Raw genomic sequence first — 25020 nt, 5'->3', positions numbered from 1 at the left:
TGACACCTCATTTGTTCAACTAGGCCTATGGGCTACTAAGCCAAGGCACAATGCCCAATTCATTTCCAAATCAGTCCTAAAGCTCCCAAATCATTGCATGAATGCATATAATGGTTGGTTGGTTTGAATCTAAATATAAGGTTTCAGAAGCACTGCCATAAAAGATTTCTACAAATCCTAGTTTTAAGTTTAGAAAAAGTTCCAACACTTCTGCCTAATCTCAGCCCAGTGACTTCAAAGGTGGAAAATACAACACTCCTCAAAGTACCATGGCAACCATAAAACGGGACTCATGTGGGGGGATATGGGAGGAGCGACGTGGGAGGAGATCCAGGTGGTGGTCGAGATTCCGCAAACAGACAGGCTACATCAAATAGGCCTACACCAAAACGTCTTTGAACTGGAGTTTGGCGCTGCATAAAGTCGCTTGCCTAAAAATCTGTTTTCATGGAAAGGCTCCAAGATCTGTTGTAGTAACCACAGCGGTGGTGCTTACTTGCGATCTCTCGAGAAACGGGAAAAATTGACTCGGCCTGGAAGCGGCAGACGCAGCCAAGTTTGACAGAACGAATGTGCGCGCGTCCAATTTGATTAAAGAGAAATTTGGAAAGATGTTCAAGAAAAGCAAAAGCAAAGTGTTAGTGGACTATGCGTCGGAGGAGGACGAAATATCCTGGCATCATCAGCACACTTACAAGGTAAGGAGAGCAGCCAAGCAGCTGGCACAAATAAAGTAGAGGGATTATAGCGCACATAGGATGCAGTGGTTCACTTAGCTGTTTTAGCCGGTGTTTTCGTTTCGTGTGCTTATGATCAACAGTTAGATCTGAGGCCTAGTCCAAATAATTTGTCCCTGAAACACACACAGAGCACAGCCCTAAATATTTGACTTGTTATCGGAATAATAACGAGGTTGGCTATATACTCCAGAATTTTGGATTTGAGATCAAATGTTTTATATGAGGCAATAGTAAAGAATGTCACCTTTAGAGGGTATATTCTCGTACATATCTGTTTTACCGTTTAGAAATGAATGCACTTTATGTATGTAGTCCTCCCATTTGAAGGTGTCTAAAGAGTATTACATTTAGTCGAAAGTGTATTATTTGGTCCCATATTCCTAGCACGCAATGACTACATCAAGCTTGTGACTGACTCTAGATAGTTTGTTTTGGTTGTGTTCAGTATTATTTTGTGCCCAATAGAAATGAATGGCTAATAATGTTGGCCTATTGTGTCATTTTGGAGTCACTTTTATTGTAAATAAGAATATAATATGTTTCTGAACACTTCTATGTTAATGTGGATCAGTGGAGGCTCCTCAGAGGAGGAAGGGAAGGATCATCCTACTCAGTGAATTCCAGAAAAAGTCAAATGAGGACAGCTATTTTCTGTCCTCCTCTGGGTACAGTGTCTTCAATTCAAAACCTAGGAGGTTGATGGTTCTCAATCCCTTCAATAGACTTACATAGTAATTATTATGACTTCTGGAGGACGTCCTCCAACCTATCAGAGCTCTTGCGGCATGAACTGTCATGTTGTCCATCCAATCAAAGGATCAGAGGATGAATCTAGTACTGGAAGCATAAGCTACAGCTAGCTAGCACTGCAGTGCATAAAATGTGATGAGTAGTTGACTCAAAGAGAGAGAAAGACAATAGTTGAACAGTTTTGAGAAAATTAATTTCTGTCTCGGGCAAGTCATTTCATAATTTCAAATCATTTCATGATCATTGTAGAAAGCTAGAATAATGGCTAGATGCAACAAAAATGTTAGACTTAACCTACACGGCTACCAAGCAAAGAAATACATTTCTTCAAAAATGAAGGAGAAGGAAGCAGCAGAGAGGGAGAGCTAGCTATATTTTGTTGTATTTTTTTCTCCTTCTTAGTTTACCTTTCACTTACTTAGCTAGTGAATGCAGATCATTTAGCCTACTCAACAACCTGACTCAAACAGAGAGGAATGCAAGCAAAGTGAAATGGTGAGAGAAGGAGAAGAAATTATACAACGAGCAAAGTGATGATGGCTGCGATGAAAGTGAATTGTGTGTGCTGGTGATTCCGCCGATTCTGTTGCAAAACGATTCTTAAACGTGGTTACAGATAATGATTATGGATTATCATGAATTAATTGTGAATAATGATAAGTGAGAAAGTTACAGAAGCATAAATAGCATACCCCCCCCCCAAAGTATATATGAAAATATGTTGCCTCATAAAAAACATTTTATCGCAAATGCAAAATGCTGGAGTAAAGAGCCAAATGAAAGGTGTGAGCTTCACTGTCCAAATAAATACGTACGGGGAGTGTGGATTTCAATACACTTTAGTCATATATGCAACCCTTAAGTGCATCACTGAAGCTGTCCAATTGTACAAAATGTTTTATTGAAGCATACTGTAAATTATGGTGCATTGTGGAAATTACTGTATTTCGAATGGTGCTGTAATTCCACCCCACAGAATACAGTACCGTACCATATCTTTGGAGCACCAAACACTTTTTGACCACTACTGGGTGCGTGGTATTGTTGTTTCTAGCTTATTAACATATTTTGAGGCGTGCCTTGTTAGAGTCTATATCTGTTGCACCCTTAGGAGCTAAATTGGTACATCATTCTCTCATATGTGGTTATAGTGCCCCATGAAATGTAAAATGTATAGGGGATAGATTGGAGTGGCAGCAAGTCTAAAATGGTTTAGCATTTTAACATTTCGTCCTTTTTGTCTGTTTGGTCCTGTAGTCGCTGCCAGTTTAGAAGCCTTTGTTAAGGCCTATAATAGTGCAAGTGATATAAAACACCAAATATTCACCTCCCGAGTGACAGTGGTCTAAGGCATTGCAGGCGGGTTCGATCCCAGGCTGTGTCACAGCCAGCCGTGACCAAACAGTTCTGCCAGGTAAGTAATACAAAACAAAAATTAACCACCCACAAAACCCAAAGGAAAACAGGCTACCTAAGTATGGCTCCCAATCAGCGACAACGATGTACAGCTGTCCCTGATTGAGAGCCATACCAGGCCAAAACAAAGAAATACAAAACATAGAAAAAAGGACATAGAATGCCCACCGTAGTCACACCCTGGCCTAACCAAAATAGAGAATAAAACCCTCTCTATGGCCAGGGCGTGACAACATGGAGTTTAATTGTAGCCTACACTAGCTTCAATATCATCATACAGGTGTCGATCTTAATTTGAGCCAGTTTGCTATATCAGGAAAATAATCCTGCAGCAACAGGAAATGTGGATTATAATTAATGGACATTTTTGTAGGGGCTGCTAAATTTTTTGTAATGGCAATCATGTCTGAAATGTCAAAGTGGAAATTACAAACTTCAGAAGCCTTTTTAAACCTCAAATACACTACACGTTAATTTCCTGCTTTGTAGGACAGTTCTCCTGCAACAGGGGTATCAAAATAAGATCCTACATCTGTACACCGGCATGGAAAGTGTTCTAGGGGTCAAATCTGAAGCTATGGAGTCAGCCCTCTGTTATGGAAAACAACGGATAAGAACAGATAAGCAGATCCTCACACACAAAAATAAAATAGCACATCAGCTGCTCAGTTAAGATCCCCTTAAACAAAACTGCCTCACACACACACACACACACACACACACACACACACACACACACACACACACACACACACACACACACACACACACACACACACACACACACATGCAGACACACTCTGCTCCCATCTAGCATATTTACCAGGTGAGTACCAGCAGCATTTGTGGGGCCTAAGAGGTCCTCCTACCCCCCATACTTGCCCAAGCAGCTGGCCTCTGTCAGGCTGCTGGGGACAGGGAGAGAGCCCCAGATAGGAGAGAACATCCCCTTTCTCACATACACACACTCAGGGCCTATTACGGTGAGGATGAGGCCAAAACTGCACTGTTCCGTTTAAGAAATGTTTTTCAACAGAATCGGTGGAATGAGTACACCCCTGATCACGCTCAAACAGAGTTAACTTTCATAGTTGTATTCCTTCTCTTCACTTTGCTTGTGGAATTCAATGCACAACATATCAGTTGTATGTGACCAGGCGAAAAAAAACTTTCCAAGCCAAACCGCTACACACAGCCTACATCATTGTCACCATTAAAGTAACGTCATAGTCAGCATAGATAATATAACTAAAGCATTAGTAAGCCCGCTACAATCATGCAGCAATGTTTGTGTACAGTCAGTAAACAGTTACACCCACGGGCCCCGGTGGCAATAAATTAGTAATACTTAAAGCTCACCTTGACTTGGAAGGGTTCCAGTGTTGTGTTGGAAAGTCATAGCCAGCTAGCTAACATAGCACCCCTCTGTTTGAGCAGGATGTTTCAGTAGGCTAAGTAAGTGAAACTGAAAGTGAAAAAAATGATAATCTCTCTCTATTTCTCTCTTGATTGTTCTTCATTTTAGAATAAATTAATTTGTTCAAAACTGTTCAACTATTGTCTTTCTCTCTCTTTGAGTCAACTACTCACCCCATTGTATACACTGCAGTGCTAGCTAGCTGTAGTTCATGCTCATGCTTCCAGTACTAGATTAATTCTCTGATCCTTTGATTGGGTGGACAACATGTCAGTTCATGCTGAAAGAGCTCTGATAGGCTGGAGGACGTCCTCCGGAAATGGTCATAATTACTGTGTAAGTCTGTGGAAGGGGGTGAGAACCAAGAGCCTCTTAGGTTTTGTATTGAAGTTAATGTACCAAGAGGAGGACGGAAGCTAGCGGTCCTCTGGCTACACCATGGTGCTACCCTACAGAGTGCTGCTGAGACTACTGTAGACCTTTGCAAAATAGTGTTTTCATCAGTTATTTGGTGATGTAATTATATGTAGTATAGTTTTATCTAAAAAGGCTAACTTTTTTAATGTCTTAAAATTGAAATTTTTATAAAGTTCACTGAGGAGGATGGTCCTCCCATTCTTCCTCTGAGGAGGCTCCACTGATGTACACTATCTGAAGGCTTATCTTTAGAGGGCATTTCTGCTTTCCCAAAACAGTGTCCAAGCTTTCTAACCATCAGGGGCATATTTACACTACTTGTTCTAACATCAACCTTAGTGTTCTCTAATGTGGGATTGATCGTGTGGAGAGAAACGGTTAGCCAACACTCTCACATGAGTCTGTTAAATATTGTAAATCACCAAAGGAAAATCATGGCCCCTGCCTTATTGGGTGGTCCCTGATGCTGCCCTGGGAAAGTCTATATGTGGAGGTTACCCATAAGAACTGATTCAGGGTTAGTTTTATGTTATCATTCCAGATGGTGAATGTTATGAGTAAAACTGATCCCAGTCCAGGTTTAGTTATAACCTATCCCTGGGGCCTGGGAAAGTAATCAGGGAGGTCTCCTCATGAAGCCATGCATGGCATTAAAGTGCATCCAGGGTCAGAGGTCTAATCATAAAATGTTCTTACAGAAGCTTTCTCCCCTCGTATCAGGGAAAAATGGTTACCAGAACAAGGTCTGACGAGAGTCTCTGAATGTTCTGTTCTTTATTTTCTCTGAGAAGAGTTTTTTTCCTTCCTTCAGTTTAGGTCCCTGGGCAAAACAGGTTCTATTGGGAGAGGGCCAGGTGGCAGATCTGCCTCACCCAGAGAGAGGAAGGGAGGGAAGGGCAGATGCAAGGAGAGAGAGCGGGAGAGAGTGAGAGATGCACTCAGTAAGAGACAGAAAGAAGGTAGAGAGAACGGAGGTAGAGAGAAAGGAGGTAGAGAAAAAGTGAGAGAGGCATTAAAGAAGGAGAGACAACTATTTGTAGACAGGGAGAGAGTGTTTAGGGGGTAAGAAGGAGAGAATAGATTGGAAGTTAATATCTTCTTTCTACACCGCGCTCTAGGGCTCCGGGGCCATGCTACAGCTTGCTTTCTCTCCACTCTCCTCGCAACAAGATCCTCCTAGTCCTGACTGTCTCTGTGATATTACTGTGGGAGGAAGGTTCACCGGAGTGAGAGAGGAGGGGGTAGTGTTTGCAGGGCACTGAGTGTATGAACTATCATACTGCTTTAATACTACTGTAATACCACTGTAATACTGCTCCCTGTGAAGCAGGATTACCAGATTTTGAATCTAAATGCTGACTTCAGAGGACTTCACCTCTACTCATTTAATCATGAACGGTGGAGGAAAATAAAGGAGAGGAGAGCTAATCCTGCTGTGGAGGATCAAACACTGCCTCTGCCCCGTAGGCCCCAATTATACAAATATAATAATCATGCCATGATACAAACAGAAAAAAGTCTTTGTCATATTGCAGTAATGTGTTCCCTATTGCAATATGATGTTGATTATTTTATCTTGACTGATGCCTCTAAATCATCACAGGTGACTTTCTGAACTTGCAGTGCTAAAATCAGTTGTATGTGTATTCACCTGGATATCTGGCTTTCATCAAACACCCCAGTGCCAAAAATGGAAGCTTCAAACACCTAAAGAGATAGAGACACAGAGCGAGCGAGATGCAGATAGATAGAGATTAAAGCCCTAAGGAGGGCAACCAACCTCTCTCTGCCTATCTCCTGTTGTTGGGACATTTTTACTTAATCACAGCATTCTCCCTCTATTTCTCCTTCTTCTGCTCTTTTCCTCTCTCTCTCGCCCGAACTCTCCCCCTCTCTCCCCCCACTCTCTCTCCTCTCTCACTCGATCTCTCCCTCTTTCTCTCTCTCTCCCTCTGTCATCTTTCTACGTCTCACTCTCTTTCTTCTGTCCCCCCCTCTCTCTCTCCCTCTGTCTCTCTGTCATCTTTCTACGTCTCACTCTCTCTTTCTTCCTCTGTCTCCCTCCTCTCCCCCCCTCTCTCTGTCCATCTACCTCTCATCTTTCTCTCCTCTCCCTCTCTTCTCTGTCTGTGTGTCGTTAATGCTTTCTGCATCCATAAATAGTAGTAATTAGACTGGGCCTGTTGTGACTGTGGTGTCTTTGATCTGTTTAGGTGGCTGTGTCCCAGAAGGCTCTGCCCTGACACGTCAAACCACCACCTCACTCCCACCCCACTGACAAAACCCAATCATTTACCTCACACACAACACAGTCAGCTGTCCTCAGGGGCAGCAATGTAAAACCAAAAAATATATTATCTACAAGATTTACAGTGCAACTTTGATAATGCAACATTCACACTCTATCAATGTAAATGACTATCAATCACCATATCTATTTTTAAGTCCAGACTGATACATGTTATAGAGCAGAACAGAGGACCCCTATTTGTCGTCTATATCCTCTCCTGTGTCACTTCCCCTAGGTGGTCTCTCTGTTCTCTGAGTAAAGGGAGAGATCTGAGGCCTTCCTCTCCCCCCTGAGGCAGTGTTGATGTTACTGTTCCATAAATACCTCTGCCTTACAGGAAGGCCTGCACACACTCCTCTAGACTCAGCTCCTGTGTGTGTCTATGTGTGACCATGTCTACAACAGTGTGTTTATGTGTGTGTGTGTGGGGGGGGGGGGGGGGGGGGGGGGGGGGAGTAGTGTAGGAGATGTACTCTGAGATGTAGTTTGTGGCTGTTAGCCTCAGGGACCAGAGTAATAGGGCTGAGTATGCTGTATAGGGCTGAGTATGCTGTATAGGGCTGAGTATGCTGTATAGGGCTGGGTATGCTGTATGATGTTCCACTCAGTGTACTATGTGTATGTTATATCTCTTTAGTTAACTCTGTGTGTGTGTGTGTGTGTGTGTGTGTGTGTGTGTGTGTGTGTGTGTGTGTGTGTGTGTGTGTGTGTGTGTGTGTGTGTGTGTGTGTGTGTGTGTGTGTGTGTGTTGCCTCTGGTTACTGACCCTGCTGTTTGTTGCTTTTCAGGATAAGGACCCAGAGGGGGAGGATGAGGAAGAAGCAGTGAGCCCTGTATCCAAGGTAAACAGCCCAATCCCTCCAAACACCACAACTGTTTAGTTACTCCATCTCAACCCCACACACCTCCAGTATCTCAACCCCACACACCTCCAGTATCTCAACCCCACACACCTCCAGTATCTCAACCCCACACACCTCCAGTATCTCAACCCCACACACCTCCAGTATCTCAACCCCACCCCACACACCTCCAGTATCTCAACCCCACACACCTCCAGTATCTCAACCCCACACACGCCAGTATCTCAACCCCACACACCTCCAGTATCTCAACCCCACACACCTCCAGTATCTCAACCCCCGACACCCCAGTATCTCAACCCACACACCTCCAGTATCTCAACCCCAACACACCTCCAGTATCTCAACCCCCACACACCTACAGTATCTCAACCCCACACACCTCCAGTATCTCAACCCCACACACCTCCAGTATCTCAACCCCACACACCTCCAGTATCTCAAACCCCACACACCTCCAGTATCTCAACCCCACACACACCCTCCAGTATCTCAACCCCACACACCTCCAGTATCTCAACCCCACACACCTCCAGTATCTCAACCCCACACACCTCCAGTATCTCAACCCCACACACCTCCAGTATCTCAACCCCACACACCTCCAGTATCTCAACCCCACACACCTCCAGTATCTCAACCCCACACACCTCCAGTATCTCAACCCCACACACCTCCAGTATCTCAACCCCACACACCTCCAGTATCTCAACCCCACACACCTCCAGTATCTCAACCCCACACACCTCCAGTATCTCAACCCCACACACCTCCAGTATCTCAACCCCACACACCTCCAGTATCTCAACCCCACACACCTCCCAGTATCTCAACCCCACACACCTCCAGTATCTCAACCCCACACACCTCCAGTATCTCAACCCCACACACCTCCAGTATCTCAACCCCACACACCTCCAGTATCTCAACCCCACACACCTCCAGTATCTCAACCCCACACACCTCCAGTATCTCAACCCCACACACCTCCAGTATCTCAACCCCACACACCTCCAGTATCTCAACCCCACACACCTCCAGTATCTCAACCCCACACACCTCCAGTATCTCAACCCCACACACCTCCAGTATCTCAACCCCACACACCTCCAGTATCTCAACCCCACACACCTCCAGTATCTCAACCCCACACACCTCCAGTATCTCAACCCCACACACCTCCAGTATCTCAACCCCACACACCTCCAGTATCTCAACCCCACACACCTCCAGTATCTCAACCCCCACACACCTCCAGTATCTCAACCCCACACACCTCCAGTATCTCAACCCCACACACCTCCAGTATCTCAACCCCACACACCTACCAGTATCTCAACCCCACACACCTCCAGTATCTCAACCCCACCACACCTCCAGTATCTCAACCCCACACACCTCCAGTATCTCAACCCCACACACCCCAGTATCTCAACCCCACACACCTCCAGTATCTCAACCCCACACACCTCCAGTATCTCAACCCCACACACCTCCAGTATCTCAACCCCACACACCTCCAGTATCTCAACCCCCACACACCCTCCAGTATCTCAACCCCACACACCTCCAGTATCTCAACCCCACACACCTCCAGTATCTCAACCCCACACACCTCCAGTATCTCAACCCCACACACCTCCAGTATCTCAACCCCACACACCTCCAGTATCTCAACCCACACACCTCCAGTATCTCAACCCCACACACCTCCAGTATCTCAACCCCACACACCTCCAGTATCTCAACCCCACACACCTCCAGTATCTCAACCCCACACACCTCCAGTATCTCAACCCCACACACCTCCAGTATCTCAACCCCACACACCTCCAGTATCTCAACCCCCACACACCTCCAGTATCTCAACCCCCACACACCTCCAGTATCTCAACCCCACACACCTCCAGTATCTCAACCCCACACACCTCCAGTATCTCAACCCCACACACCTCCAGTATCTCAACCCACACACCTCCAGTATCTCAACCCCACACACCTCCAGTATCTCAACCCCACACACCTCCAGTATCTCAACCCCACACACCTCCAGTATCTCAACCCCACACACCTCCAGTATCTCAACCCCACACACTCCAGTATCTCAACCCCACACACCTCCAGTATCTCAACCCCACACACCTCCAGTATCTCAACCCCACACACCTCCAGTATCTCAACCCCACACACCTCCAGTATCTCAACCCCACACACCTCCAGTATCTCAACCCCACACACCTCCAGTATCTCAACCCCACACACCTCCAGTATCTCACCCCACACACCTCCAGTATCTCAACCCCACACACCTCCAGTATCTCACCTCCAGTATCACACCTCCAGTATCTCAACCCCACACACCTCCAGTATCTCAACCCCACACACCTCCAGTATCTCAACCCCACACACCTCCAGTATCTCAACCCCACACACCCTCCAGTATCTCAACCCCACACACCTCCAGTATCTCAACCCCACACACCTCCAGTATCTCAACCCCACACACCTCCAGTATCTCAACCCCACACACCTCCAGTATCTCAACCCCACACACCTCCAGTATCTCAACCCCACACACCTCCAGTATCACACCTCCAGTATCTCAACCCCACACACCTCCAGTATCTCAACCCCACACACCTCCAGTATCTCAACCCCACACACCTCCAGTATCACACCTCCAGTATCTCAACCCCACACACCTCCAGTATCACACCTCCAGTATCACACCTCCAGTATCTCAACCCCACACACCTCCAGTATCACACCTCCAGTATCACACCTCCAGTATCACACCTCCAGTATCACACCTCCAGTATCTCAACCCCACACACCTCCAGTATCACACCTCCAGTATCACACCTCCAGTATCTCAACCCCACACACCTCCAGTATCTCAACCCCACACACCTCCAGTATCACACCTCCAGTATCACACCTCCAGTATCACACCTCCAGTATCACACCTCCAGTATCACACCTCCAGTATCACACCTCCAGTATCTCACCTCCAGTATCACACCTCCAGTATCACACCTCCAGTATCACACCTCCAGTATCACACCTCCAGTATCACACCTCCAGTATCACACCTCCAGTATCACACCTCCAGTATCTCACCTCCAGTATCACACCTCCAGTATCACACCTCCAGTATCACACCTCCAGTATCACACCTCCAGTATCACACCTCCAGTATCTCACCTCCAGTATCACACCTCCAGTATCACACCTCCAGTATCACACCTCCAGTATCTCACCTCCAGTATCACACCTCCAGTATCACACCTCCAGTATCACACCTCCAGTATCTAGCCCTAGACCCTCTATGTGTCAACCTCAACCCCTTTTCATTCCTACTTTCCTATATCCCTCCCCCTTATCTTCATATCATTCCCACAACCCCACTCCACCCTTCCTTCCAAACCCTTCTTGCTCAAACCTTATTCCTACTCACTCTACCTCCACGTATACACTCCCCTACGTATATATTTTGGACAATGAATCAAAAACTATATTTCATCATTTTGGATTTGAGATCAAATGTTTTATATGAGGCAACAGTACAGAATGTCAGCTTTTATTTGAGGGTATTTTCATATATGTTTTACCGTTTTAAAATTAAATGTATCTAGTCCCCCCCATTTGAAGGACAAATTCATTTATAGTGTTATACATTTAGTCAAAAGTTTAGTATTTGGTCCCATATTCCTAGCATTCAATGACTACATCAAGCTTGTGACTCTACAAACTTGTTGGACGCATTTGCAATTTGTTTTGGTTGTGTTTCAGGTTATGTTGTGCCCACTTGAAATTAATGGTCACTAATGCATTGTGCCATTTTTGAGTCGCTTTTATTGTAAATAAGAATATAATACAGTATGTTTCTGAACACATCTACGTTAATGTGGATGCTACCACCATTTTGGATAATCATGAATGAATCATGAATAATGATGAGTGAGAAAGTTAGTGTCATAAATACCATACCTTCAAGACATGCTAACCCAATTGCGATTCATTCATGATTATCCGTAATCATGGTAGAATCCACATGAATGTAGAAGTGTTCAGAAACATACTAGAACAGAATAGCATACTCTGAGTTGTCCTGTTAGGCCCTGATCTGGCTATGCCATATGGCTGTGGGCTACACTAGTTCATTTAGCAGACAAGATTTGGTTAGAATTCCGAGACATTATTTTATATTATTTTATAGTATGAAGAATACAATTGAACATAGCTGAATAAAATATAAATTATATTTTCTCCAAATGATTTGAGGGAGTGCACGCACATGCAACTATTCTGTGTTGAGGTGTTAACAAAGAAACAGGTCCTCCTATATGCTTAATTTAGAGTTATTTATATAACTTATTTGTGATACAAACGTTGGGCTATATGTTTTGATTTTTAATACATTCTAAGGCTGCATTATGCGACTCTAATTTGAAAAAAATTGCATGAAAGGCAATGAGCTGTGCTTTGTTCTTTGCACAGGCTGCACACACTTCATCAGTCTCTCATTCACAATTTGATAAGCACTTGATAAAGTCTATGTCAATACTATCCCCCATAGTACAAAAGTGAACCTATTCTGTGCGAGAAATAAATATTCCAAACATAGTCTGGGACAGTTGTGGGATGCGATAGATCCCAAATTAATACAACCACTAGCATCAAAAAAACATTTTTAAGCAATGAGTCTGACGCAACAGATCAGAACTTTTAGCTTAACATGTTGATAAACTGTTAGGCTATTTCTTCACATTATAAGCACAGCAATACACACACGGCAGTAGGCTATAAGGCTGAATGTTCCAAAATGCAATCAATTAGCGGGAAAACACCATTCTCAAAAGTGACTGCAAATGTGATTATGTATGTAATGCTTTTATTATGAAGGTGCATTTTTATGGTGAAAATGATCTTCCCCAAGCTTGAAACTCACACACTGCATATGGATGCCAGATAGTCTCTTCACCTGTTGTAAAGCGGATTAATATGCTTAATTTTGCAAAGTTATTTGGCCACTTTAGTTGATATACACACCTTATGGGCTAGGCTACATGAACAGAATAGATGATGATTTGAAAAAGTTGCAAAAAAAGGCATGCACTATTTCTTACTGCACACAAGCTGGGCATCATTCACAAATGATAATATATCATTCACAAGTGATAGGCTAATATTGTCACCATTAGACTGTTCTTGATTTAATCTTGTCTTTACATATACTAAATAATATACTGTATGTGTTAAATTTGTTTTGATATAGAATGAACCATTATCATGCCACTGTCTCGAAACAGGAGCGGGGAAAAAATACATGTTATTTATGCACATAAATAGCGAACGGAGGACGCTTTTCCCGTGGTTAATTTTTATGCCAGCCAGGTAGGCTGAAATCCTGTTTTAAAGAGAAGCAATGTGCTTAATATTAGGAAAGTTGAGAAATAAATATTGTAAGCCTATAGAAAGCTGATGGGATCCTCCTCTTTTTAATAGAGGCCATCACTGTGTTTTCTCACGCAATTGCATAGCCTATAGAAATGTTGTGCAACATGAGCTCATGGGCTCTCATGGATTGTTTGATTAGATTTTTGATTACATTTGCATTGATGTCAGAGTAATTAGAGGGACAATAGAGTGATGAGTACCAGACAGTTATCAAGTTTGGTAGGCTACTAATGACCATCAGTAGCATCAGAACTTGGAGAAACCTAATTACCGTGACTAAACGGTCACATGGAATTTGACTGCCGTCATGACTCGTGACCGCCGGTGTGGCGGAAAAATGGTCACTGTAACAGCCCTAGTTGTAGCTTCACTGTCCAAATAAATACGTAGGGGAATGTACGTACACATCATTCCCTTGTATCACACCCCCTCAACCCCCATCCACTGTGGCCAGATTTTATGACACAGTGGATATCCGTCCACCTCCACCTTCAACCCTCATCATCCCTCAGCCCCGCCCTCAGTGTCTCTGCTCTGTTTCTCAGCCCAGGTCACCTTCATATCTGTTTGTGGTGATGTTATTAGGTCTGTGTATGTGTGTTTGGTGTGTTTTTGTGTCTTAGCTTTTGTTATCGGTTTGTTGTGGTACGATAAACAGGTGTCCGTTGTTGTTTCTGTCAACAGAGGTTTGTTGCTCTCCCCTAGTGTGTGTGTGTGTGTGTGTGTGTGTGTGTGTGTGTGTGTGTGTGTGTGTGTGTGTGTGTGTGTGTGTGTGTGTGTGTGTGTGTGTGTGTGTGTGTGTGTGTGTGTGTATGATCTCATGGGGTATTTCATAACCTGTTTTGATGAGATGCTGCTGGAATGTGTACAATTTGCTAAACCACAATACTTCCTAACCATGTCGTGTTTGTGTGTAGATACCCCAGGGAGCTGTGCTAACTGTTACTGTAGCTGTTTAAATCAGTGGACAAGAAGTGGTGGTATTTCATAACCTGCTTGTAAGTGAGGATGGGGGACGGCTGGGTTGGTACGAGGGGGAAGGAAGCCGAACAATCTTTCGAGGAGTCAGGATTTGTTGGAGAATAATCGGTGTGAAACAAAGCAAAGCTGAAAATAGCAAGAATTGTCCGCATTGAAAGCCATGATTAGAATCGCCAAAAGCATGGGTCAGTTTTATGCTTAGACAGAGTTATAGACTTCAGTATAATGCCTTCATTACTTTGTATGGTAAAAAACAACATATTAAATTGTAGAACTTGATGTATACCCATTTGATCATGCAGACTGCAGTAATACTAAGTTATGGACGAAAGAAATTCTTTCCAATAAGACGTCCATTGTTCTGTGTGGCATGGAGGGAAAAGTTGCCATCTCACACACAGAGAGCTTAGTGAGGTGAATAGCCTGCTTGCTGGGCTGCATGGAGATTACACTGGGCTGTTGCGGCTACGCTGGCTTTGGTGTCCTGGAGGTGAAGGTTAAGGAGATCGCTGAGTAGCTTACTGTATACTATGGTACACGCGTACACGCGCGCACACACACACAGCTGCATACCTGGGTCAGGGTCAAAGCTTTGGCGTCGCTGCTGGTCTCAGTGTTTCTGCATGGATTTGGACTGTAGTAAACCTGATCCACAGTTTACACCAGACAACACAAGGAGAGACTACACCAATAAATAACAGAACAGCCTTGGGGGGAGAGGGAGAGAGAGAGATGGTATGGAATTACATTTGAATTGATTAGGATTCCCATTAGCTGACGCCAATGAAGACAACTAGTCTTACTGGGGTCCGACACATAACGAAAAAGACATTACAGACAAAATACTTTACAATTGACATACATTTATAAGCATGAACATCTAGTGTGTGTGTGCATTTATCAGTTACAGTACTGTACTGTACTGTACACATACAGTGCATTCAGAAATACTATTCCCACATTTTGTTACTTTACAGCCTTATTCTAAAATAGATTGAATACATTTTTTTCCCTCATCAATCTACACACAATAACCCATAATGACAAAGCGAAAACAAGTTTTTAGAAATGTTTGCAAATGTATTCAAAATAAAAAACATAAATACTTTATTTATAGTACCAGTCAAAAGTTTGGACATACCTATTCATTCAAGGGTTTTTATTTTTACTATTTTCTACATTGTAGAATAATAGTGAAGACATCAAAACTATGAAATAACACATATGGAATCATGTATTATACATAAAAGGGCTCGATTTGATACACCTGTCAGTAACGGGTGTGGCTGAAATAGATGAATCCACTAACTTTGGGAAATGTAGTATATTGGAAACAATTTAAAAGTAGGCTACAGCCCACACTTCAAAATTATGAAATAACACATGGAATCATGTAGTAACCAAAAAAGTGTTAAACAAATTAGATTCTTCAAAGTACTTGAGTACCTTAAATGAAATTATGGGCAGAAAGACAAATTCAACACCATCTTTCATCGAATCAGATGGCTTAAATATCACATTTACCTAAGTATTCAGACCCTTTACTCAGTACTTTGTTGAAGCACCTTTGGCAGCGATTACAGCCTTGAGTCTTCTTGGGTATAACACTACAAGCTTGGCACACCTGTATTTGGGGAGTTTCTCCCATTCTTCTCTGCAGATCCTCTCAAGCTCTGTCAGGTTTGATGGGGAGCGTTGCTACACAGCTATTTTCGGGTCTCTCCAGAGATGTTAGATCGGGTTCAAGTCCGGGCTCTGGCTGGGCCACTCAAAGACATTCAGAGACTTTTCCCGATGCTACTCCTGCGTTGTCTTGGTTGTGTGCTTAGGGTTGTTGTCCTGTTGGAAGGTGAATCTTCTCCCCAGTCTGAGGTCCTGAGCGGTCTGGAGCAGATTTTCATCAAGGATCTCTCTGTACTTTGCTCCGTTCATCTTTCCCTCGAACCTGACTAGTCTCCCAGTCCCTGCCGCTGATAAACATCCCCACAGCATGATGCTGCCAACACCACACGTGACGCTTGGCATTCAGGCCAAAGAGTTCAATCTTGGTTTCATCAGACCTCATGGTCTGAGAGTCCTTTAAGGTGCTTTTTGGCAAACTCCAAGCGGACTGTCACGTACCTCTGTCACGGCTTCCTTTTGGCCACTCTACCATAAAGGCCTGATTGGTGGAGTGCTGCAGAGATGGTTGTTCTTCTGAAAGGTTCTTCCATCTCCACAGAGGAATTCAGGAGCTCTGTCAGAGTGACCATCAGGTTCTTGGTCACCACCCTGACTAAGGCCCTTCTCCCCCGATTGCTCATTTTGGCTGGGCGGCCAACTCTAGGAAGAGTCTTGGTGGTTCTACACATTTTCCATTTAAGAACGATGGAGGCCACTGTGTTCTTGGGGACCTTCAATGCTGCATACATTTTTTTGGTACCCTTCCCCACATCTGTTTCTCGACACAATGCTATCTCGGAGCTCTACAGACAATTCCTTCGACCTCATGGCTTGGTTTTTGCTCTGACATGCACAGTCAACTGTGGGACCTTATATAGACAGGTGTGTGCCTTTCCAATTCATGTCCAATCAATTGAATTTACCACAGGTGGACTCCAATCAAGTTGTAGAAACATCTCAAGGATGATCAATGGAAACAGGAAGCACCTGAGCTAATTTTTGAGTCTCCTAGAAAAGGAGTATTCTGAATATTTATGTAAATCATTTTTTTCAGTTTTTAATTTTTTATAAATCTGCAAAAAAATTGAAACCTGTTTTCACTTTGATATTATGGGGTATTGTGTGTAGATTGATGCTTTTTTTTATTTAATCCATTTTAGAATAAGGCTGTAACGTAACAAAATGTGGAAAAAGTCAAGGGGTCTGAATACATTCCGAATGCCCTGTAGCCTACAGTTTTCTTGTAATCTATGTTTAATTAGTGTAACCAGTGTACCCCCACAATAATTTTTTCGGCTAACTTGCAGCCCTGCTATTAGGCCTATATATAAATTAGGTGTATGTTTTTAAAATACTATTTCTCTCTCTCGCTCTTGGACACTGTGGTGGACTGTCAGCTCTCAGACCTTTGTGAAAAAAATACCACCATTCACTAAAGCTGCTCTAATTCATTCACAGTAAAAGGTATTACTATTCTGATTTCCGATTACCAATCCTTACAAAATAAGGAAGACCTGATACTCTCTGTTTTCTCCATCTTGCTTGGAAAAAAGCGTATAAAATGCACACTTTCACAGGTGTTTTTTCTTAACCCCATAAGGTCGATGAGATGCACCCAATTCAGAAAACGGATATCTCTAGCTTAAACTGACAGATTTTAATGGGGATTTTTGTTTTATGCTAATTTGATTTCCCCTGTGGAAATCAATGTGTCAATTTAAGCTAGAGATATCTGTTTTTTTGCATTGGATGAGTCTCAATCCACCACATCCACCTATGCTGCACTTCCGCATCTGCGGTGAAAAGCAACAGAGCTAGAGCGGTGTTTGTCAGACCATGAGACATGTTATTCAATGCATTTCTATGGGCTAATAGCAGTAAAGTCAAAAATATACACTACTGTTCAAAAGTTTGTGGTCACTTGGAAATGTCCTTGTTTTTGAAAGTAAAGCACATTTTTTGTCCATTAAAATAACATGAAATTGATCAAAAATACAGTATAGACATCTACATAGGCGTACAGAGGCCCATTATCAGCAACCATCACTCCTGTGTTCCAATGGCACGTTGTTTTAGCTAATCCAAGTTTCATTAGAAAACCCTTTTGCAATTATGTTAGTGTAACCGATGTGAAATGGCTAGTTAGTTAGCGGTGGTGCGCGCTAATAGCGTTTCAATCGGTGACGTCACTCGCTCTGAGACTTGAAGTAGGGTTTCCCCTTGCGTCGCAAGGGCCGCGGCTTTTGTGGCGCGATGGGTAACGATGCTTCGGTGGGTGTCAGTTGTTGATGTGTGCAAGGGTCCCTGGTTCGAGCCCGGGTTGGGGCGAAGAGAGGGACGGAACCTACACTGTTACATTAGCACAGCTGAAAACTGTTGTTCTGATTAAAGAAGCAATAAAACTGGCTTTCTTTAGACTAGTTGAGTATCTGGAGCATAAGCATTTGAGGGTTCGATTACAGGCTCAAAATGGCCAGAAACAAATAACTTTCTTCTGAAACTCGTCAGTCTATTCTTGTTCTGAGAAATGAAGGCTATTCCATGTGAGAAATTGACAAGAAACTGAAGATCTCGTACAACACTGTGTACTACTCCCTTCACAGAACAACGCAAACTGGCTCTAACCAGAATAGAAAGAGGAGTGGGAGGCCCCGGTGCACAACTGAGCAAGAGGACAAGTACATTAGAGGGTCTAGTTTGAGAAACAGACACCTTACAATTCCTCAACTGGCAGCTTCATTAAATAGTACCCACAAAACACCAGACTCAACGTCAACATTGAAGAGGCGACTCCGGGATGCTGGCCTTCTAGGCAGAGTTCCTCTGTCCAGTGTCTGTGTTCTTTTGCCCATCTTAATCTTTTCTTTTTATTGGACAGCCTGAGACATAGCTTTTTCTTTGCAAATATACCTAGAAGGCCAGAACCCCAGAGTCACCTCTTCACTGTTGACGTTAATATTGCTGTTTTGCTGATACTATTTAATGAAGCTGCCAAAAATCAGCCGTTTCCAACTACAATAGTAATTTACAACATTAACAATCTCTACACTGTATTTCTGATCAATTTGATGTTATTTTAATGGACAAAAAAATGTGCTTTTCTTTAAAAAACAAGGACATTTCTAAGTGACCCCAAACTTTTGAACGGTAGTGTATATATAGATTTTTGATACTTCTTAAAATTCTAAATCAAATAGCTAAAGGATCCTTGGTATGACCATCTTAAAATAATTCCACATAGCTTAGTAGAACCCCTTCCCTGCTTAGACAGGGCTTAGACTCTGGTGGGTTAACTGATTACCACTATTTATTGCATGTCATATCATTTTAAAGGGCTGTTTCTCATCTTTCAAAAAATGGATCATGTTTGAAACGCTCAGAATGTTATGTGGTTCTCAGAATGTTATGTGGTTCTCAGAATAACATTGTGCGTGCGTGCGTGTGTGCGTGTGAATTGAGCAGAGGATATAGTGTGGAGGGGTGCAGCCAACTATGCAGTGGTAGAGGGCTCATGTCTGTGTGTGTGTGGCATTGTAGAGAGTGTGCCTGTCTGTTGCCTACTTCACTGCAAAGAGGGAAAATAGGACCCTGCCTTTAGTAAACTGAGGTCTCTGGGTTCAACGATCTGGGATTATAAGAGCTTTCATGGCCCTTTGTGTTTCTGTTTATATTTTGTCTGCAGACTTCTGTTTGTTTGTGTTGTCCTGTGTTCTCTGTCCTGTGTTCCAGAACAACAAGGACTGAACCGGGGAAAAGGGTGTGTGTGTGTGTGTTTTAGTTCCATAGAAACAGCCTCTTACACAGTGGCTTGTTGACAGGTAACCTCAAACGTTATGAGGGAACAGATCATTTGGAGTCCAAATAATACGTCTATTACGAGTATCCTGAATATTTATCAGAAATGGCAGGAATGTACTAATGTTAAAAGAACAGGTCAGATGTGAGTTGGTGTAAACGATATGACCTTGATATTTGACATTGGAATAAAGTGGGACAAGAACAAAAAGAGGGACATGAGCCAACTACTGCTAAAGGGCCGGGATCAGGATGGGCGTTCCCTGTGCGGATCGCAAACCTGCGTTCAAATACTATTTTAAGTATTTCAGTTACTTTCACATTTCAATGTAAGTATTTGGACACATTTTCTTTGAAAATACAAGTAGTTGAATAATGGAATGTATTTGGAAATACATTTGGAAAGTATTGGCATGTATTTGAAAATACTCATACACAAATACAGTTTTCAAATACAAATATTTAAATGCTCCATGCACTTGAACCCATGTCCGTTTGGTCCTAGGCGTATTTATAATGTATTTGGAAACATTTGAAAATAGTTTCAAATAGCCTAGATTTAGAGGACATTATTTGAAAATAATAAGGCTGGAATTCCGATGTGACAGATGAGTGGGGGTTAGGTGGGAGGGTATTCTACTGGAATGTACTGACCAGCCAAGCGAGTAGTGACTGCTCTCTCTCCCCCCACTCTCTCTCTCCTCAGTGCCAGGGCTGGAGCCGAGATGACCAAGCTGTAACTGTTACCCCATTTTACACATAAATGACCAATACCTGTATTCAATCTCCATTCAATCCATTAATTTGAGTTAATCTCTTCACTTAAAAACAGACTGTTCTGGTGGTGGAAGTCAATAGTCATAAAACACCATAGAACTGTTCTGATGATCATTCTAGAGCTTATGAAAATCTATTTAGGATTTACAGTCGTGTTTACAGTAGAGCCCGACCGATATATCGGTTCACAGATATTGACCTTTTAGTGCTATATCGGCATCGTCCGATAACTCCACCTATAAATGAAAAAGGGAATCTCATGCTAATCTGAACGTTTGCGGCCATTTTCATGATGTGTCATTGTCACAATGTATGAAATCAACAGTTGAAGCATAGTTATTGGAAAATTGCTATTTTGAATGGCAATGTATGAGAATTCAGTGTGGAGGAATGCCACTTTTTAATTTCGCTGATGTAAACAGTATATTGGCAGATATATCGGTATCGGTAAGTTTTGCACCCCCCACCCCAAAAAAGTTTAATCTGTATCGGACCCCAAAAACATATAGGTCGGGCTCTAGTTTACAGTGGTGCTCTGTTTGTTTGGGTCTCCCAGGAGGTGAAAGTGAAGAAAGTCAAGTCCAAGAAGGAGAGGAGGGATAAGAAGATGTTTTCTTCTCAGGATGACGAGCACTTCCTACTGACAGGGGTCACACTGGCCGACCGCAGAGGGTGAGATTGATCATATACTGTACTACCATCATGACATATAACATAAAGTGCATGCAAGTATTCGTATGTCATACTTTTGCTACCTCTAGCCCCACTATAACTCTTATTTCCCCAATTAGCTACAAGGTGCAATAGGACTGGCCCCATAGAACATTTATTTGGGCTCAGAGGGAGAGGGCGAGGTGAGCAGTCTGTCTTCCATCCTTCAGTGAGATGAATGTCCTGTCTCCTTTGACCTCTCTGAGAAGGTGAGGCCTACAGTAAGCTCTGCTGGCGCTGCTGCTCGCCCAAAACCACCTAATCCTGGATAGAGCCTCCTGAACAGACAGACAGACAGACAAAGAGAGAGAGTCCGATAGCGAGACAGACAGTCTGCCAGAACACAGAGAGACATCCAAGGTAGTATGGCAGACTGACACTAGGCACTAGGCAGTGTTCATGTGAGGATGACACAGGGTTGAGTTCGAGCAATGCTATACAACATGGGTCATTTCATGTTAAATGGGGCTATGTTCAATGACTCATGTCATGTTAGATACAAGACAGGGCTGCATTCACTGGCTCACGTCAACATCCTGTCTCCACAGGGTAGTGGTATGTATGGAGGGTAAATCATCATTCAGTGGCAGAAGTACAATACCTCTGGTATCCCTATACAATGCCCTTCTCAATGGGGAACGCACCACACTCCTACTTTAATGTCCTACCAACGCAGTAGGGGAAGTGAGGGGGAGGGGAAGACAATATGTCTCTAAAGGAGTAGGTGTGGGGGCTTAGGATGCCCCGTTGTCATGCATACTTCTACTGGATAAGCAGAGCTGTAAATATAAAGTAGGGGTAAAAAATGTCTACTTTACCATCCCACACCCTCATGTCCTAGTATCCTGCATGTTCTACACGCTTAGAAAAAAGGGTTCCAAAAGGGTTCTTCGGTTATCCCAATAGGATAACCTTTTTTGGTTCCAGGTAGAACACTTTTGTCTTCCATGTAGAACCCTCTGTGTAAAGGGTTCTACCTGGAACCAAAAATAGTTCTTCAAAGGGTTCTCCTATGGGGACAGCCAAAGAACCCTTTTAGGTTCTAGATAGCACCTTTTTTATAATAGTGTATTTAGGATGTGGGCATGGGAGTACCATGCGTACATGTACACAACTACATTGGACTTCAAGGAACAATGATACATGTATTTTAGTATGTTCTTACTGCTTTTTGTACTCATAGTCCTCTTCATCCTCCCCTCTCTCTGTCTTTGATCAAGGTCCCACAAGAAGAACAAGGAGGAAGGGAAGGAGAAGAACAAGCCAATCACAGAGAAGGGCCACTGCTTCTGGGACAGCGTCACCATGACGATGAGGCAGATCACGCCCACCAGGAAACTGGACAAGCTGGAGGGCTGGGAGCCGCCGCAGTTGCCCGACCAAACCGAGACACCCACCGAGGAGGCAATGGAGGCTCAGAGTGGGACCAGGGACTCGCCTGTGTCCTTCCCCCAGGCCCTGGGGCTCCCGCTGGGGCTGCCCTCCTGGACAGGTCTGGGTCTAGAGGAAGACTCGTCGCACTACGCCAACCTGTCAGAATCACGGGATTCCACGGCCGTCAGGTGGACGGCCCGCGCCAAAGGCAAGCTGGCCGGAATCAGGAGGCGGAGCCGAGGCAGCGTTTCGGAGACATGGGAGGGGTTTAAATAAAAGCTTTACCCCTTACCTGCCAGCAATCCCTGCCCCTCACCTCTTTCCTCAAATTAAGAGGAGGGAAAAAGACATGCCTGTCTGTCTCTGTGCTGCATAAAGAACTGATTTTGTATTCCTCCATTGACATTCTGAGTGCAGTCCTGACTTTTCCGTACAGCATAGATGAACACAGCCCATATATCCCTATGACTGTTCACTCCTCAACATAGCAGATGAACTTACAAAGCAGACAAGGTCATTCAAATCTATTATTGTTGACTGTGTTGAAATTGTGGTGTTTTAATGTTGCAGAGACATTGAGCCTGGGAACACTTTATGCTAGGTTGATCTGAGTGGACTCATTTGGCAGTGTAGAGAAAAGGGTCACCATCTTGAAAAGGATGTCATAGATAAGAGGTTGGAAAGTAAAAAAGCAAACACATGAAGGCCTTACACTACCTTAAACTGTGCTATCCACTGGCCTTTGACCATTTTATATTATCAAGCCAAGAGAATGATTTCCAAAATAGATTTTGTATTGTGACATAGGCATTCATGTTTTATGCTAGAGTGTAGTTTGAGAACAAGACCAACTATGCTACTGTAGGCCAAATTTAATGATGCGTTTTCCATGCTGTTTGCCCTCCCTGGCCCTGCAGTAAATGTCTATTGGGAGAGGAATGTGTCAGAAGTCTTAGCTCCTAATAAGCATAGCTAAAAGGCTTAAAATGCTTTGTCCAATAACGTGTAATAAGCCTTCCAGGCTCTGAACCATAAGTGCGAATGTGTGTTTGTGAATATAGGCTGCTGAATCTGGAGTATTGTTAATGAATGATATGATCCAAATGTTGTTACAAGTCCAGCAAATGGCGGTCCACTGGAGTGTCATGAATACTGTACAGTCAAATCTAATGATAGTAAGAAACATTTTCCATGCAATAAGAGGACTGAGCGCCATTTTCTGCATGCAGTCTGTTTCCCCAATTAGACAAAATGCCATGATGTGCCTTTCTCTACAGTATGTGTTGTGGCATGCTTCTCTGCTCACCATATTGGAATAGACTACTACTAGACCAAGCTCACTATGAGGATCAAATGATGTGATGGGCAATCCCAGCATGCATCACTGCGGCACCCCTCCCTGGTTTTGACTAAATGGTTTTCAGCTACGGACAGAATGTACTTTTTGTAGCAGGCTAGGAGAACTTACACAGCAGGTTAGGATAATTTAGGTTAAGGTTAGGAAAAGGGTTAGGGTTAGCTAAAATGCAAAAACTCCCGGCACGACTAGAAAATACAACTTTTTTACCGTAGCTGTATACCATCTAGCCACACCCCTCCCTTCTCATTCACGGCCATGAGAAACTTCCTGTATTCCAGTTTTCATGGTTTCCAACAATTTTGCCAGCAGCCGAGGTGCTTTTGGGACTGTGACAAACTAATTCAACAGACAATGTTAACATGAGATCTGCTGTTGTATGTGCCTGTGTAAATGTGTGTGTTGGTGCTTTAATAGGATAGCAGTGAGTTATTGAAGAATCATTTTATTTCATTTTCATAGCAAAAACACTGATTGTTTTGTGTGTGATTGCAAATGTATATTTTAATTCCAAACAGAATCAGGCTTTCCACTTGTAGGTGGTTAGACTTGGACAATCCTTTCATTTAAATATGTGCCTTTATTTTCAAATTCTACTTAGTCCCTTTTTCCACAGCCACGTTTGTGCACAGATACAGGTTCCTTGCCGACGATGGCTGTTAGAGCTTCTGTATTTACTAAAAAGAAGGGTCACATTTGTTCAGAAGAATAAAGACCTGCCCTGCCTGGATTGTCTGGATCTGCTTATTTCAACAAGGTGTCATTGTGTTCACTCCTAGGTAAATGCACGGTCCGATTTACTGTGCCGGACTTCAACAACAGAATAGTTTACAATGTGGAGAAACATGCAGGAACACTCTCCTTCATACAGCCTAGCCGCTCGCTAGCCAACTAGCTTACATTGGCTGTCATGACTGTTTAGGACTCCAGTTATGAATGCTCTATGCATGGCCTTAACCTCAGACGGAGGGTTCATGTGAATGTTGTCGAACATGCTCTGCTCAGTCTCC

General features: G+C 43.4%; 1 protein-coding gene and 1 long non-coding RNA gene across 2 annotated transcripts; both read left to right on the top strand.

The window, feature by feature from the left end:
- Positions 1–311: 311 nt before the first annotated feature.
- Positions 312–24740, top strand: si:ch211-225h24.2 (testis development-related protein). Its single transcript, XM_029745436.1, has 4 exons — positions 312–698; positions 7819–7872; positions 21125–21240; positions 22500–24740. Exons 1-4 carry the CDS (start codon positions 612–614, stop codon positions 22927–22929), a joined length of 687 nt encoding a protein of 228 aa, XP_029601296.1. The 5' UTR covers positions 312–611; the 3' UTR covers positions 22930–24740.
- LOC115184752 (uncharacterized) lies at positions 19629–21044 on the top strand. Its single transcript, XR_003874630.1, has 2 exons — positions 19629–20120; positions 20498–21044. It is a non-coding gene; the product is annotated as an uncharacterized LOC115184752 (long non-coding RNA).
- Positions 24741–25020: the final 280 nt, after the last annotated feature.

Source organism: Salmo trutta, chromosome 1, assembly GCF_901001165.1.
Source record: "Salmo trutta chromosome 1, fSalTru1.1, whole genome shotgun sequence".
In the NCBI taxonomy this organism is placed as follows: Eukaryota; Metazoa; Chordata; class Actinopteri; order Salmoniformes; family Salmonidae; genus Salmo; species Salmo trutta.
This window is presented reverse-complemented; position numbering and strand designations above follow the sequence as displayed.